Source organism: Trichogramma pretiosum, unplaced genomic scaffold, assembly GCF_000599845.2.
Source record: "Trichogramma pretiosum strain Unisexual culture from Peru unplaced genomic scaffold, Tpre_2.0 scaffold3, whole genome shotgun sequence".
Lineage (NCBI taxonomy): Eukaryota > Metazoa > Arthropoda > Insecta > Hymenoptera > Trichogrammatidae > Trichogramma > Trichogramma pretiosum.
In genome coordinates this window covers 3,166,473-3,182,968 of record NW_019641698.1, presented here as the reverse complement: position 1 = coordinate 3,182,968, position 16,496 = coordinate 3,166,473, and the positions used below count along the sequence as shown (strand labels likewise).

At 36.2% G+C, this 16,496-nt stretch overlaps 4 protein-coding genes across 5 annotated transcripts; 2 read left to right on the top strand and 2 right to left on the bottom strand.

The window, feature by feature from the left end:
• The first annotated feature begins 787 nt into the window (after positions 1-787).
• Positions 788-1,784, top strand: LOC106650918 (40S ribosomal protein S6-like). The gene has a single exon (XM_014369188.2). It carries the CDS (start codon positions 886-888, stop codon positions 1,627-1,629), a length of 744 nt encoding a protein of 247 aa, XP_014224674.1. The 5' UTR covers positions 788-885; the 3' UTR covers positions 1,630-1,784.
• Positions 1,785-3,573: 1,789 nt separating this feature from the next.
• LOC106650914 (PX domain-containing protein kinase-like protein) lies at positions 3,574-7,239 on the top strand. 2 transcript variants are annotated; one of them, XM_014369185.1, is made up of 9 exons: positions 4,100-4,201; positions 4,322-4,510; positions 4,586-4,682; positions 4,747-5,171; positions 5,363-5,539; positions 5,607-6,014; positions 6,082-6,235; positions 6,329-6,368; positions 6,593-6,678. In XM_014369185.1, the coding sequence occupies exons 1-8, from the start codon at positions 4,100-4,102 to the stop codon at positions 6,343-6,345; spliced, it is 1,569 nt and encodes a 522-aa protein (XP_014224671.1). In that variant the 3' UTR covers positions 6,346-6,368; positions 6,593-6,678. The 2 variants fall into 2 exon arrangements, with proteins under 2 accessions (XP_014224670.1, XP_014224671.1); XM_014369184.2 differs by lacking the exon at positions 6,329-6,368 and having other exon boundaries at positions 3,574-4,201; positions 6,593-7,239.
• A 909-nt stretch (positions 7,240-8,148) lies between these two features.
• LOC106650916 (tafazzin homolog) lies at positions 8,149-11,407 on the bottom strand. The gene is made up of 5 exons (XM_014369187.2): positions 10,496-11,407; positions 9,845-9,973; positions 9,515-9,758; positions 9,186-9,440; positions 8,149-9,102 (listed from the first exon to the last, which is right to left on the bottom strand). The coding sequence occupies exons 1-5, from the start codon at positions 10,608-10,610 to the stop codon at positions 9,063-9,065; spliced, it is 783 nt and encodes a 260-aa protein (XP_014224673.1). The 5' UTR covers positions 10,611-11,407; the 3' UTR covers positions 8,149-9,062.
• Positions 11,408-12,284: 877 nt separating this feature from the next.
• Positions 12,285-14,867, bottom strand: LOC106650915 (cytochrome P450 4C1-like). Its single transcript, XM_014369186.2, has 12 exons — positions 14,598-14,867; positions 14,375-14,484; positions 14,221-14,311; positions 13,969-14,154; positions 13,801-13,900; positions 13,634-13,736; positions 13,420-13,501; positions 13,244-13,350; positions 13,104-13,172; positions 12,851-13,019; positions 12,611-12,790; positions 12,285-12,523 (listed from the first exon to the last, which is right to left on the bottom strand). Exons 1-12 carry the CDS (start codon positions 14,755-14,757, stop codon positions 12,360-12,362), a joined length of 1,521 nt encoding a protein of 506 aa, XP_014224672.1. The 5' UTR covers positions 14,758-14,867; the 3' UTR covers positions 12,285-12,359.
• Positions 14,868-16,496: the final 1,629 nt, after the last annotated feature.

The window sequence follows — 16,496 nt, the reverse complement described above, 5'->3', positions numbered from 1 at the left end:
GGAGCTCGATCGCACTAATACGAGCAAAGTTACAGAGGTTGAAAGGTGAAAAAAGACGTATTTTACACTAATTATTGCATAACTTTTTTTCTAGTGGACGGATTTTCAATTAATTTAATGGAATTTCTTTGTTTTTTAAAGACGAATGAAATAAAAACAAATTGTTTTGATCTATCTTCAATATTTTTCAAGATATGGCTGTTTAAACAATTAATTTGTTTATAACAAAAAATTTACCAGGAATTCGGCCTGGCGACCTTCAAATTCGGTTTCAGCGACCCAAAAAACATAGAAATCCGTCAACTCGCCGAGGGGATCTCGCAAGTTCACTCAAATGTCACCAGCGCCCGGACTATGTAGTTTGACAGAAATATAAAATTTTTGTAAAAACGAAGTTAGTGATGGTTGGTCATTTGAAAGTTGAAAAATGAAGATGACTGATTACCAGATAAAAAGTTTTGAAAAGGTAAACATTAAAAAGTATAATTGATTTTTATTTTTTTATCATATTCAACCTTTCAAGATTTAAAATGAAACCTCATATCATAATTTTCTAAAAGTCAAGTATAAGAAAATAACAAGAAAAGTTTCTAATTTTGAAAAAAATATACGTAAACATCAATTCACATTGTTTTAATCTTTACTTTTCCGTTTTCGTATGAAAAACAACTGGTTCAGCTTTCCAACAAATTTTAATTTGCACTTCTTTGAAAATATTTTCATTTTGAATGTGTATTTTTACCGCGACGAGGCGCACATGTAGTCCGGAGACTACTTGCGAGTTGCGACTTGCGAGATTAAAAGTTGAACGTAACCTTCTTTCATCGCGTGTTAACGGCGGTGTGTTATTCCAAAGTTGATTAGTGTATAAACAAGTTCACAATCATGAAATTGAACGTCTCTTACCCTGCCACAGGGTGTCAAAAGTTAATAGAAGTTGACGATGAACATAAACTTCGCGTTTTCTACGAGAAGCGCATGGGCATGGAAGTGCCTGCTGATTCCCTTGGAGACGAGTGGAAGGGTTATGTCGTACGCATAGCCGGTGGAAATGATAAGCAAGGATTTCCCATGAAGCAAGGTATCCTGACCAATGGCCGAGTTCGTCTGTTGTTATCCAAAGGACATTCTTGCTATAGACCTCGTCGTGACGGTGAGAGGAAAAGAAAATCTGTCAGAGGTTGTATCGTTGACTCCAATTTGAGCGTGTTGGCTTTGGTCATTGTAAAGAAGGGAGAGAAAGAACTGCCAGGACTTACTGACAACAACATCCCTCGTCGCTTGGGACCAAAAAGGGCCTCCAAAATCCGTAAGCTGTTCAACCTCACCAAGCAAGATGATGTGAGACGCTTTGTTGTAAAGCGTCCTGTCCAGAAGGAAGGCAAAAAAGAAAAGTTGAAGGCACCAAAAATCCAGCGACTCATTACACCAGTTACCTTGCAGAGAAAAAGACATAGGGTTGCTTTGAAGAAGAGACGTTGCTTGGCTCGTAAAGAGCAAGCAGCTGAATATGCCAAACTCTTGGCTCAGAGGCACAAGGAAGCAAAAGCCAAGCGCCAAGAAGAGCAAAAGAGAAGACGCAGTGCTTCCATGCGCGACTCCAAATCTTCCAATCCAGTCAGCAAGTAAGAAGTAAGAAGAATGAGCTCAGCTGTTCTGAATTAATCAGAAAGTTCATTTCTGTACTTATGGTTAACTAATTTTGTTATAAATCATAATTATAAGAAACAAACTATTATTCAAAGATTCTTCAAAGAAAATTGAATAAAGTGTTATAAATTATACATGTTGTGGTTTTTATTTCTTCATTTATTTATTCATTTTATTATACTACGATATGATTATCCCATTCTTGTTTCATTAATTTTATTCTAAATGATCATAATTGGAAATAGATTAACAAACTTGATAAGCTTTAGTTTTTGTTCTATTATGTATTTCTGTATCTACTTGAACAGTTTCATAATTAAAACAGTTTGCTTATTATTTGATTTAGTTCAAGCTGTCAGAAATTTGAAAAATCTTAATAGAGTGCTTCAAGGAAGTGGTTTTTCATGGGAACATTAGTGTTAATTAAATGGAGAACAAATTGAAATAAGTTACTGTAAGTTGAATATAATGAATGAGATATTTTTCCAAATGCGCATATTTTCAAATTTCAAACTTTTTTCTATTGATGCAGAAAGGATATCTTCTCTCAAGCGTGGTGTTAATTTCGAATGATTTTATTCTTCTAGTTATCTCATTACAGAGTTACTCGTAATATTAAAGTCATGCCGATGACATTTTGCACCAAAAATAAATACCTGTCCCATGCAAAAGTTTTATAAAAATAAATAATTAACATTTAATATATGACTAATAATATTGTGAGGTTTATATTGAATATTTACACAATGAAGGTATAGATGTAGCTTAAAATAAATTTTCTAAGGGAATTTTGAAAAGTCTAGAAAAGTGTCAAATAATTGGGATTATATATACGTTATTCAGCATGAGAAGTATTTGATATTTGTTCACACTTAATTTATCTTAAGAATCATGTAAGTGCTTTCCTAATTTGTTTGAAATAACGAACTTCATAAGAGCATCTCGTTTCTTAGATATCACCGTGTTATAAATAGCTGGATTATCACGTGGATTGACTTGAATTCCCCGTGAATTTTCAAGATGACTTATACGTGAAAATCGAAATGAAAGTTCACGTAAAATTCAATCTAAAAATTCGAGTAGAAATCGACTCATAAAACTAAATTTTTACTAGCTTTTGGGTCGATTTCTATGTAGATGTTCAAAAAAATTTTACCAAACTTTCAGGTAGATTTCCGAAAACTAGAATTTTTCGTGAAAATCCACTTATCCATATGTAATACCAGGGCGACTCCAGGTCTATGTTCACGTAGAGATCTAGCTATTTATTTTAAACAGGTGTAATAATGAATTAATTAATTTGATCCACCAGAGGCGAATGACGTCATAATGTACCTTTGCAACCTGATATCTATTTGAGTAAGTCGTAACTGAAAGTAGAGAGCATGATTTTTAAATGGATTTAGGTACCATCAAATAAACCGAAGACGCTTTTGCGAAAAAATAACAACCCCTTGCAAATGCCACTTAAATTTGATTCGCAAAATTCAGAAATGATTGCACTGAATGCTTTAGTTCCTATATAGTAAAATTTTGGCCATAAAGGTCCTCTTATTTGTATCTAACAGTTCCATTCCTCAAACTAGAATTGAAACTTCTAATCCTGACGCCAAAGCGTTTTGTATGAAACACATCTGTAGATAATCAGTAATAAAAATGACTCGGCTCAAGCTGTCAAAAATGTATACAACGTTAAAAACGTGTTTTGAAAATATTTGAAGGATGCTATAATCACGTGGGAGAAGATATTCCAATAAGTTACAATAAGTTTAATTTGTAAGAAATGTTTTCAAGTTTTCATTGGTTCGATTAAAATTACAAATCTCAAGCGATTGATTCGATTTCAATTTGAAGCTTGATGTCTTATTATACAGCTTATTCAGTCATAAGCTTTTACGCAGGTATATTATATATGTAAACAACGTAACGCCTGTGCGCGCGCAACCATCTGATCCGCTCGTCGTACTTTCATTCTCAAGTTTTGCAGTGTGTACTGTGTATGTGTACATTGCAAAGAGCAGACTTTGCTGGTCAAATGACACCTTCTCTGCACTCGTATGTGTTGCTTACGTCGCTTCAATAACATTAAAAATCGCAACTGGATGAGCCTCGTCTCGTTTCGGTGTAAAATAATTAATACTGCTAGCATTGAGGCCTCGCGTCATCGTGATTTGTGCTTATTGGAGCTTTCCGATGTGGGAGCATCGCGTCGTCGATGATTAGCAGTCAAATCTAATGCGGACAGCGAGAACTGTTTCATCGAGCTGATTGATACACGAAATGTTGAAAGATTTTTGGCGGCCAGGCTCTAGCCGCCTCAGTCGTCTGAATGTGTCGTCGTTATCGGATCTCATCAACCCTCTCTTCTGCGGATCCATTTGCACTACCCCGGCCAAAGTGCGCAGCGGCGTCCAGCTCTGGAAAGCCACTATCCCGATTGTCATGATCAATGGCCCTGTTTCAGCAAGTTTATACGAATAAAGTGCTGCTCGACGACACCCAACTTCTCACATGTTGCATTGAAAACGCACGTCCTATCGACGGCCATACGGTCAGTTGATTCAATAAATTTCATATCCTGTGCTGTATACATTCTCATGGCACAGCACTCATTTATCAGTTAGCTTTTATTTATGCCTTTCTCATTGGTCAATTATCTTGTATTTTATAGGAGTACGTTATTAAAGTACAAAGAGGACCATTGCCTGACAATTCTTGGCGAGTCAATAGACGATACAATGATTTCATTCAACTCCATGCTGTGCTTTCTACCTCAGGCCTCCAATTGCCACTGCCTCCAAAAAAAATTATTGGTAATATGGATCCAGAATTCATAGTTCAAAGACAAGCAGCCTTACAGGTTCATAATGTTTAATATTTTATTCATGTATTAAACATTAATGTATCTAAAGATCTTCATTTTAATACTTTGCAGAACTATTTAAACATTGTACTCATGAATCCAATTTTAGCATCTTCACTGTATATGAAAAAATTTTTAGATCCTGAAAATTACATAGCTCCTCTTCATGGTAATTATTAATATTAGATTCGATAATTGATTTATTTATTTAATTCTTTTATCTTATGCAACAGAAATTGCTCTGCAGCAAGTGTCACTGGCTTTAAGAAGCGATGCAAATTTTGAAGTCGGAAAAGCTATTCCTGATATGGGATGGCGGCTTCGAAAACATTACTATACAGTCAAAAATAAACAAAATCTCAAGCAAGAATTACTGCTTGCATGGGTAGAGTTTGGACCAGATAAATTTCTTCAAGATAAAGATATGATAGGTGTTTTTAAAAGTCTTGGAAATTTAAAACATCATTATATAGAGCCTATTATACATCTTCATGCAACTGAAAATGGTGCTTTGAGCATTCGCAATTTTTATCCAGATGGAACATTAAGAGATATTTTATGTAACACAAAACCGAAACAGGCTTTTATAAAAAAATATGGGAATCCAAAACAATCAAAGTCATTAACTACATCTGAAATATCTACTTATGCATATCAAGTATGTATGTCCATGTCACTTGCTTATTATTTTATGGATTATTAAAAAATATTTCATTTTTTCAAATTCACATTAACATCTTTTGTTCATACATTTATTGAAAAAAACAAATTATTATTTTTTTGCTTGTAACTTAAACTTTAATCAAAAGATTCTATTTGTAATGCAAATGAAATATGCACTGATTTCAGGTATTAGAAGCTCTTCAGTTTTTGCATGAAAAAGGTTTACCATATGGTCACTTACATACTGGAAATATTGTGTTGACTCCTAATGGCATAAAATTATTAGATATAGAAAATGGACTTTTGGGCTTGCCAGCATTTTATCGACCTTACGTGGTACAGAGAAGAAAATTATATGCTGCAGTAAGAGTTGACTCTTTGAACTTTTATGTAATGTTTAATTGATTAAATTTTAACTAATTTATTTTAGCCTCAAGTTGATATATATGCTTTTGGGCATGTACTTTATGAAATGGCATTTGGACAACCTCTACTTGAAGCTACATTTGAGAGTTTAAATTTACCTCATTGTGATGCAAAACTGAAAAATGTTTTGGAAATCATCTTATCTCATGAAGCTTTGAAACACGATCTCCCTACTGCTGCTCAGTTAATGAAACATCCATTTTTTGAAAGTGCTCAACAAAATGCTAGTGCAATTGAAAAACCATATTTTAAACTCAATAGTCATTTGAAAGATGCGCTTTTGGAAGCCATAAATAAAACTGAAGCTAGACTTAAAGATGAACAGAAAGTAGCTAGACACCAAAAAAGACTCATCAGAGTTCAAGAAATGATGAGTTCTGATGAAGAAATGAAAAAAAGGCGGCATAAATTGGTAAGGAAATTTCAAATAAAATAAACAAAAAAATAAGATGAAAAATTGATGTAAAAAATTTTCATAGAAAAAAGAACAAAAATTAGCTCAAGAGCGTTTGTCAAACCAATTTTGTAAAAATGATACTAGAAATACTAATGGAAAAAGTTCAGAAAGATCTGACAGTCCTACTAGCACATCAACTGCAACTAGCATTGGAACTTTAACACCACCATCACATAGTAAGTGTAGTTTAACACAAATGATTATTCATAATTAACTTTGACTATTCAATATTTAATCTCAATTGAATTTTAATTATAATTTAACAAAAGCTGGACATAGGAGTTGAAGCAAATTTGAATCTAATCCATGGTATCACATAATTTATTGTCAGTTGTTTAGTTATATCATTTGTCAATTTTTTGACTTTACGAAATTCTATTATTTTCAGTAGAAAAAATTCAAACTAATTCTTTATAATTTTATAACTTAGTTATCATTTACACCTTTATTTTTTCGCTTTAATACTCTTTGTATAGTTAGCTGATCCCATTCAATTTCCACAATTTTTTTAATGCTTTAAAAAATAATTCAAGGTGCACCAGAGATGATACATCGTTCCAGAGAGGTAAAAGAAGAGTTCAAGCCTCCGCCACCTCCGATGCCAGCAATGCATGCTGAAACTACACCAAATACACAAAACACAAATGATCGCGCTTCGTTACTAAGAAGTATTAGTTCGTTTAACAAAACAAATTTACGAAAAGTTTCTAGGGACAATTGTTAATATTGTGTAATAATATGTTCAAAAATATTATATTATCTTTATATAAATTAATAAATATATAGTTCAACCTTGAACATTCCATTTTTCGTTGTGAACGATATATATATAATGTACGAAAAATATGTTCATGCTGAGTTGTTATAATTTTGAAATTAAGATTTTTATTAGAAATATTTAGAGAAGAAAGATGTTATCCAAGTGGAAAATTCATCACTGTGCTGTGACTTTCGACTAAACATAATTTTTGTGAAAGTAGAGCATATATAAATATGAATGCATGGTATCATGTATATTTATCAGTGAATGACTAGCAAGCGTAAATCAAATAATTAAAAACGATTCATTACTTAACGCGTTGTTTTGTAGTCCAAAAGTATGTCACTTTTCGCAAATATTTGTCCGCGAAATTTCTTAACGAACAATTTAAATATAAATCAATATGCTAGGAGTACATAATATTTCTCGTGATGTTACATTATTTTCGTACAAATTAATTTCCCTTGAAAAAGTATACCGAGAAAGAGATTGTGCGTTTCATGCTCAATTGCAAGCATAGTAGCAGTTATGTAATGGCTTTGGAAAGTAGTGAAGGAAATAGACATAGAAACATAAATAAGCACTTTCCATAATCATTGCATAACTCAAGTATTTCATCATATGCACTAAGTCGTCTTTTCGTACCCCAAAAGTGATTCTCGCGTCACGATCAAAAGTCTATGAATTAATTTGTAATTTTACCCCGTAGACACGCGATATACATTAATTGCCGAAAGTATAACAGTTATGGCATTTTGATAATCATCATAAATGTTTCTAATATTGAATGTACATACTTAATCGAATCGAATATGTAAAAAAGCACAAGTAACATCTTCATATTCATCAATATTTGCGCATGCTACTATCATACTCAATAGACTCATGTAGAATTAAAAAAATTCAATATATTAATTGAAAAATGTGCAATATTATACTTCCATTGAAATAACCAATTGAGTGCATATGATTCATTCGCGAGAAAAAAACTTTATATTTTTTAAAATTTTTTGTTTGAAAACAAAAATATAACAATAAAATATTCTGAATTATTTAATTATATCAGTACAATACCCGATTAAGAATTATAAGACCGAAATGAATGACAAGTATTTAAGAATGTTTTCAAGTTAGGTAATCACTGATTTAAATATCACTCACCTAGCATGTCATCGTGAATTTTTACGTTTACTAATAATAATTTAGAATCTAACTATTGAGGCTACGAAAAATCGATAATATTTGAAAATTTTGAAATGACAATGTACATAAAATCTCAATTTATAATGTTTTTTTAATTTCATTAATTTTTTGTAGTAAATATAATTTTTAAATTGAACAAATTCACAATGATTACTTGTAAAAATATTCTATTGAAATATTGTTTTTTCATATTAACTTAATTTCATCTATGGAATCTCAATAATCATGCAGGGTATACAATTTAAAAAGAGAAATTTTGCCATTTATTGATTAATGCTGTTTGGTATTTTTTGTTTAAACAATAACTTGAGATTATTAATAAATATAAATCAAATTTGAAAGAGAATTTTATCGTCATAATTATTATCCTTGTATTCAACTATTAAAAAACAATTTTAATGGTTTTCCAAGTTCATGAGATATACTTCGTTATTGTAATTATTTTATTTTCAATAACAAAAGACAGTAGTTGTCTATACATTTTTAAACTAATTGAATAATTACAAAATGATGCAGAAATAATGATTAATTTGGTGATCATTTAAAAGGTATGTTTCTACAAACTATTACTCAAGAAAATATTTACATAGTAATTTTTTGCATTATTTACAATAATTTTAGTAAAAGTACATCAATCATGTGACAAAAATTGTCTGCAAATTTGAAAATGAATTGTTAGAATTAACTTTACAATAATTTTTTGATGTTTCATTACTTTCATAATGTGATATTGAACGAATTAATTTACTTTGCGTTGACGTGGAAATGTGGTAAAAAGAGTAAGTACTCATAATGTACTATTTTACAAATTATTGCTTATTTTATACATTAAAAATCAAATAACTATGAGGAGTTATTTTAATAACCTTTTATGATCATGCACTATCTCAAAGTCATTCAGTGTTAAAAAATCTTTACATGTTTCAGTTTGTTTACACATTTTTTGTCAATTACACAAAAGTATTTGCGTTATTATGATTGTACTTTGTGCTTTAAATTTTTTACTAAAGCTGACATTACTGTCAGCCCTTACATCTACGTCAGAGTTGCGCATGAAGTTCTTCTGTAGTAGTCTTCAATCTAAAAGAAAAAATAGATATTTTATACCAAAAATCTAGTTTGTCAATAAATTTATTAGCTATTCAATTAAACAGTGAATTTACCTGAACATTTCGTTCTGAATATGGTCGGTAATAGCTTTTCTAGCTTCTTCTTCATTGGCATTTGATTTTTTCAAATTTTCTAACATTTCACTTAAATCTATTGGTTCTCCATAATACATTGTAACTTTTTTCTTTGTTTTTATCATGTATGGTTGTTCATTTGGAAGAATTTGATCCATACCCAAATGAAGAATTGGTATAACAAGAGGTACCACTGGAGATTCAAAAATAAGTCTCCCGATGCCCCATTTATATCTGTAAAATATTAATTGTTTCATGAAATTTCTTAAAATGAAATAAATATGCTCAAGTTAATTTCAATAATATACCTCATATTCTCTTTTTGCATATTGACTTTACCCTCTGGAAAGACATGAACCCAATCTCCTCTTGCTAACTTTTCAATACAAAAATCTATGGCTTCTTGGTAAACTCCATTACCTCTAACTACAGGAACACATTTTCCAAGCATGAAAAAGTAAGAACACCAGAAGTTTGTAAAGCATATGTCATGAGCTGCCAAGGACCATCTCATTTTTTTTCGATTCAGTAAATATTTGAGATCCAAGGTACCTAATCGAGTTCAAGAAATTGGGAGGCATCAGTCACTTATTCATTTTATATTATTAGATTAAAAAATTTACGAAAAAAAGATTTACTCCATATTCCAGGATCATCAAAACAACTATGATGATTAGATACTGTTATTAAGGGAACCTCCTTTGGCCTGGATTTGAGGGCATTTATCATGATGTGTTTGTTATAAATTGTTGTTTTGTTCAGCCATTCTGTAATAGCACAGTAAATAAAAATATTAAAATTTAATCAGATTAAATTGTCAGGAGTGAAAGTAAAAAAGAATTGAATTGAAATAATAACGGAGGGACCGTTTCTCGAGTCGACGCAAATTCGGTACGAATAAAGAAACGCAATGAATGAACGGCCATGCGTTTATTAGCCAGCAAAAATGGTCTGGAGTCATGATGTAAACACATTGCATAGTAGCAAGCGAAAATAAACAAGACATTGTTTTTTTTTTTTTTTTCAAAGCACGAACGAGCGCTGAAAGAGAGGCGAGGGTCAGAGGTAAACGAATCAAAATGCAAGGTTACATCACGATGCAGAAAGAGAGAGAGAGAGAGACAGATAGAAGAGAGACGTCTGCACAAAACCATAGTGCAGCTATAACGGGGACATGAGCAGCTCTAGTTTGGCTCGATTAATTTGCTTCTTCGCAGCAGCGAGCCAGCTGCAAGCGTGCGGAGGAAAGAAGACGTCGCGGATTCAATAGTATAGACATATATACTGACCCATGACGATTTTGGAGAAGATGCCGACGAGGGCGAAGGTGAGGCTGCTCGCGACATTCCAGAGCCGGGTCGGCTGCCTGAGCTTCGGTATGATCCACTTGATGTCGTAGCTCATGTTGACGAAGGAAGAAAAAATCCGACTGGTCGTCGTCGCTGCACACAGACGGCGGCGCGTGCAGTTGGGCAAGATATCAGCAGCAGCTGCAGCAGGGATGAGCTTCGATATATATATCTATATATATAATAGTCTCGTAGAGGTGACGAAGGAGCCGCCGCGTGCACGATGTTGCAAACGTACACGCAGCCGAGCGAGGCACACGCAGCAGCAACACGCAGCACACGAGGCCTTAGCGAGGCAAAAGCTGAAGCGGCTGCAGGTGAACCGCCACTACTTCTCCAGACAGCAAGATTGGAACGTCTTCTGCTCTCATGTTACGACTCGCACGACGATTCGAGAGAGAGAGAGAGAGAGAAAGAGAGAGTCGACCGCCTGGCCAGTGGCCTGGCTGATGGCTCTGGCCTAAAGCTGCAGACTGCTGCTACTGAGCGCGCGCGCCCGAGCCTCGATGATACGTGGAGACGTATTCGTGTATGCGCATTAAATCGCAAAGCAGCAAGACTCGAGGCTCTATATAATATCGGCCTGAGCGCGCACTATTGCAGGCACAGCAGCGCACATTCGACTGTCGCTCGGGCACAAGAGAGAGAGAGAGAGAGAAAGAGAAAGAGATTATATTATGTTATGTACGTGTACTGCGCGCTGCACGCGTGTGCGTGTATGTCTAATTATGCACGGATGGACGGCAAAGTTAGTCGTACTCGTTACGTGCTCTGCTGCTCGCGCCGCGCGCAGTCAGCAGCAGTCAGCAGCAGCGGCGGCGGCTCTTGTATCGCGCGAGCCTATCCTATACATAAGTTAACATAATGCGCGCGAGTCGTCTAGAGCGCACGCCTGCACTGATTATCATGCGCTGCAGGCTACAACTGTCCGTCCGTCCGATACTCTGCAGGTGCATATATGTGGGCAATACTAGTAATGTATCAGTACAGTCCGTATACGCAGCTCTCGATCTTGCTCCGCTCTTGTAGTATTATGTGGCAAAAAAATGTTACGAGCTGCGCCGCTGACTCGGCGGAGCACACGCGAAATTATCGGCTGACGATTATTGGCTGCACTGCTGCTGCAGCCTGCACAGGCCATGCCGCGCGCTGCGGTGCACACACAGCTCTCTCGAATCGCTCGAGTATTCTATCTTGCGCACTCGCGAGCGTCGCGTACGCACAGACACTCGCACACTCACGGAGTGTGTATATAGGCACTGCGAATTTCCGTACGTAATCTCAATGCATAACGCGTCTTTTAGGTAGAGCTGCACCGAGTGAGCGAGTATGCGTGCACTTGTACTCGCCAGACGTGCGCCTCGACTGCGCCGCAGAAAGAGAGACAGCTCGAACGGCGCGGCGCGAGGGGACTCTCGAGCTGATCGCAGCTCGCTCCGATACCTACACTAGGCTTATGTTATAATCTCATTCGATTTGCCTCGAGTATTAGAGAAAGAGAGAGAGAGAGGCTACAGCGATTCGTATTAGCTTATTGGCAACCTCGATGCTTTCTCGCAGCGCGCATCCTACTTACCACATCTTACTTTGTATGGAATTGAATATTTTCGACTCGATTGTGGGTCGAGAGTCGTTGGCCCTGGCTAATAAAGCACAAACGACGAAGGGCGACCCGTATCGTGTTTTTTGTCCAAGGAATCGCGTTCGATCGTATTCAGTGACAAATCAATTCTTCGTTCAATTTTATTGCGACTGTCAATCGACGTGCTTTACACAATTAACGGTATGTATATTAGGTGCAGCTTCATCTGTCTATTCGAATGAACTTAGCCCTTACGGGCCGGCAGGGTCGCAGCACGAAATTCGCCTGGATTTTTATGTCGCTCGTGCGATCGATCGCCTGCAGCCGGAAATTGTACAGGACGCGAGCCATCAGCGACTTCAACTCCATCATGGCGAATTTTTGACCTGCGAACAAGAACGAGACGAAGGAAAAATAGATTATATCGATGACGCGAGTGCCGTGCTGGGCCGTTGCGTCGCGCGCTTCCTCACCGATGCAATTGCGCGGACCGGCGCTGAACGGCAGATACGAGAACGGATGCCGGCTTCGCACTCGTTCCGGTAAAAATCGATCCGGCTCGAATTTCTCGGGATCCGGCCAGAACTCGGAGTGTCGGTGCGTGTCGATGAAGTTTAGCAAGATTTCGGCTCCCTTGGGCACCAAGCAGTGCTCTGTGGACAAAATGTGGATTTTGTACATTGCAATTTTGACTGAAATCGTGTAAACCTAACTCAATTGTATGTCCTCCAAAACATGCCGGGAAACCGAGGGAACCGACGGAAACAGTCTGAGAGATTCTTTGATGCAGCATTCCAAGTAGGTCATATTTTGCAGATCCGACGTTTCTAAATTGCCATCTTTGAAGCTCAAGATCTCCTCTACTTCGATCCTCGCTCGATTCTGCAATTTGGACGCATCAATGAAATTTAAAAAAATAAAAAATAAAATAAAACGTACAAGAAAAGAATATTAATAGTCACCCACCTGTGCTTCTTCGTTTTCTGCGAAAAGAAGAATGGAAAAACACATGGCCATAGCCGTGGTATCGTGACCCTTAAATTAATTCATAGTTTTTTTCAACCGATTTTCTTATCTTTCGTTGCACAAAATATACAAATACCAACTTCAAAAATGAACGTTGCCACTTCTTCCTTGATACCATCGTCGTCGATCAATCCGTCTTTCTCGGCCGACAACAGAAGATCCAGCATCGCCATTCGTTTCTTTTGGTCTAGAAAAATGTTAGTTCTTTTTCAGATGTAATCCGGAAAATGAATCGACAAAAGAAATTTATATTTACATAAAGATTCGTCTTCGTTCGTATCGTTTGATTCTCGATGTCGAATTTGACGCTCGTAATATTCTCTGCGCTCTTTTACGATCTGTGGCATGCATAATAGGTAATGATTTAAATCATTAGCAATTCATATTCGCTCCGACATAATACTTTTAAGCAAATTTCGAAAACTTCAACAGTTTTTTAATGTTACAAACAAAAATGTTCATGTAAAGACCTTATGCGTGAATCCGTGCAAATTTTCTAAAACGCTCCTTATTCTGTTGTTGATTTTGGGAAAAAATGGAAGCATCCAATCGTAAATGTATGGCCTTAGCAATCTGTAATGCGATAATAATTTAATACGATATTTTGCCTAGAAAAAACTTCTAGTTTAACGTCTACCTGTAGAGAACTATTCCGCTCATTTTGTCGACGGATTTTCTGTAATTAGCCGAAATCTCTTTATCTATTTCTCCATCTAGAGCAACGCCCATTGCAGATTCTATAATTTAAAATAACATTCGAATGAAATACGATTGCGGTTTTGACGAAGCAACAAATTTAGATTACCACAAATGATGTTTAAAGTATATTTCGAACAAAAGGATAAGAGAGGAACGTCGTTTTCCTTCCCTGCAGCTCGACTCTCTTTGATAGCTTGCTTGCCTTGCTCGTTAGTTATTTCCATGTATTTTTTCAAAATATTGAAATGGAAAGCTGGTGTTAATATTTTTCTGCGCTGATGCCATTTTTGCCCTGTAAATTATTATTACAGTGTACTAGCCGCATTGAGATGAAAAAAATTCAAACATAACTACTCACCAGAACTAGTTAAAAGTCCTAATTTCAGCCATGGTTCAAGATTATTATACACGAACTTTTTATTAATACACTTTGTGCTACTTAATACTACCTATAAATGAAAATAACATTAATACAGGTCAAGTTGAATAATTATAATCCACAATGTTCTTACCTCCATGTCGTCGGGGTGATGTATGTGAATAGTTGGTCTGGTGCCAAACCAAAATCTGAACACTGGATGATAATTTTTGCACCAGCCGCGAAACAGATCGTTTATTTTTCCTGTGCAAAATTTTATCCAATGTAAATCGAGACTTTTTCAAAATAATTCAATTGTACTGAGAGCAGTATCAATTCGAATCTTCTTTTTTCGATTTGACTAATTATGCTTTTACCTAAAGGAGCGTAGAGAAGCAGTAAATTTCCCAACAATGGAACAGCTGGTGGGCCTGGTATTTGGTTCACAAGCCGACCTCGTCTGTTGTACCATGTGTAATAATGGTAAACAGCTGGCCCCAAGCAAATGATGAGTAATAATGTTAGTAAATGAATCATTATAGTAAATGTTTTTAAATTAGAGATTTTGCAGAACTTCACTAGATTAAATTTTTACATTATCTTTGCTAGAGAACGTTTTGACACTTTCTGAACTCAAGAGTCGTTGAGTTCTGAAATACTGCATCTTATTGAAACAGAGATAGCTTTGAAAGAGTACTTATGCAGGCGAAAAAAAAACGAAGTATATGCAAACCAAAACATTTATTTAGAATTTTTTTCATTATTTTTCTAGCATTCTTAATAGAAGAAGACTTTCAAAGCATTTTCCTGTAATTTGCGAAGCAAATATCGATTCAAATAGTTTTACAATAATTGCGAGATTGACTTTGCTCAATTCGTGTTATCAACAGTTAACATGAATACTTAGCTACTTCGAAATTTTACCTTTGTACTCAAAAACAAACTAAAAGCCGCTAAAAAAACAACAAAAGAGTTTTTGATAGGCAAAATTTATAGACAAATTTTTTTACATAAACTCTTTGAATATATAGATGCTCTAAAGGAACAACTCTGATCAGGCTTTGTTATATTATAGACGTCTTCTTTTAGGGGCAAAAAAATGGAAAATTTCAATGATTTTTGTTCAAGAAGCTTTTCGGTGTATAATTCTGAAATTTTTACCACGGTTTGACTATACAATTACAAACATTTTCCGATTCTTCAATCACTAATGAAAAAATGACGATTCAAAATCTCGCCGCCAAGTTTTTAACTGGCATTGAGCGCCGTCTATGCATTTGCACTCAGTCTTGATTTTGACTAACTCAGAATTCAAATTTCATTATCAAATTTTAGGAAGTGGCCATCCGCTCGTTGAAGTCGCCCCCGTCGAAGGCCAGACTCAGATGCAGCTGGGCGTGTCTCCCGTCGCCGGCACCGGCTCATTGGGATCCCGGCCGAGCTCGAGGAACCCCTCAACGCGATCGGAGAAGAACCCGCTGTAGGCCACGCGAAAGTGACTGTAGCCGTGCTCGCCGACGTAATTGCACCTGTCCGGGTACATGGGAAAGATGAAACATCGGAGCCGACGGACCAGTGTGTGATGCCGTTCAGCAGTTGCCTGCCTGCTTCGCCCAAGTCGGGCTCATCTCTGTACCCCCAACGCGCCAGCATGTCGACGAATTTGGCCGGTTTACCCTTCCGTAGATCTTCCGCGAGAAGTCAATTGATCTCGCGGGCTCGAAAAATTTTCCGCAGGTTTGGCAATCGTCTCCAATCGTCCATCAGTGGATAAAGTTTATCCAGCAGTTGGCGTCGCTCCTCTTCGATTTCCCAATTGACGCTCTCTCGTGAGTTCTTCAACTTTACCATATTGACTTCGTCGAGCTGTTGAACCTTCTAGGTGCTTAAAGTGGCAAACAAATTACGACGTTTCGACCTACTCATGGTTCAGACACACGATCAATTTTAATATATAAAATAATAATTTTCCACTTTTAACATGAAATTGACTTTGTTGCGCGATCTTCGCCTCTGTTTTGTATGCTGAGGCGTGTCGTCGCGTGTACTACTGATCTGTAGTAGATTAGTAGAAAAGTAGAAAGTGAACAAACAATACCTGGCCGAATCTTCAAAATTTCAATGCACGCACGAACACACGTATAATGTAAGGCGTGTGCCGTCTGTCCGAAAGTCAGTGGTCAATATTGCACCTCGCAGTACATAAAGGGGTTCAACAGTCGAACGATCCCGGATCGCTACCCTGTTCGCCACATCCACAAGATCGAAGAACATCG

Coding starts and splice junctions, on each gene's coding strand:
- LOC106650918 (XM_014369188.2), top strand. CDS start 886: ATGAAATTGAACGTCTCTTACCCTGCCACAGGGTGTCAAAAGTTAATA.
- LOC106650914 (XM_014369184.2), top strand. CDS start 4,100: ATGGCCCTGTTTCAGCAAGTTTATACGAATAAAGTGCTGCTCGACGAC. Junction 5,172..5,362: donor TATCTACTTATGCATATCAA/GTATGTATGTCC, acceptor CACTGATTTCAG/GTATTAGAAGCTCTTCAGTT. Junction 6,015..6,081: donor AAAAAAGGCGGCATAAATTG/GTAAGGAAATTT, acceptor AAATTTTCATAG/AAAAAAGAACAAAAATTAGC.
- LOC106650916 (XM_014369187.2), bottom strand. CDS start 10,610: ATGAGCTACGACATCAAGTGGATCATACCGAAGCTCAGGCAGCCGACC. Junction 9,441..9,514: donor ATGCAAAAAGAGAATATGAG/GTATATTATTGA, acceptor AATATTTTACAG/ATATAAATGGGGCATCGGGA. Junction 9,103..9,185: donor ATTCAGAACGAAATGTTCAG/GTAAATTCACTG, acceptor TTTTTCTTTTAG/ATTGAAGACTACTACAGAAG.
- LOC106650915 (XM_014369186.2), bottom strand. CDS start 14,757: ATGATTCATTTACTAACATTATTACTCATCATTTGCTTGGGGCCAGCT. Junction 13,901..13,968: donor TACTTTAAACATCATTTGTG/GTAATCTAAATT, acceptor TTTAAATTATAG/AATCTGCAATGGGCGTTGCT. Junction 13,737..13,800: donor AGCGGAATAGTTCTCTACAG/GTAGACGTTAAA, acceptor ATCGCATTACAG/ATTGCTAAGGCCATACATTT.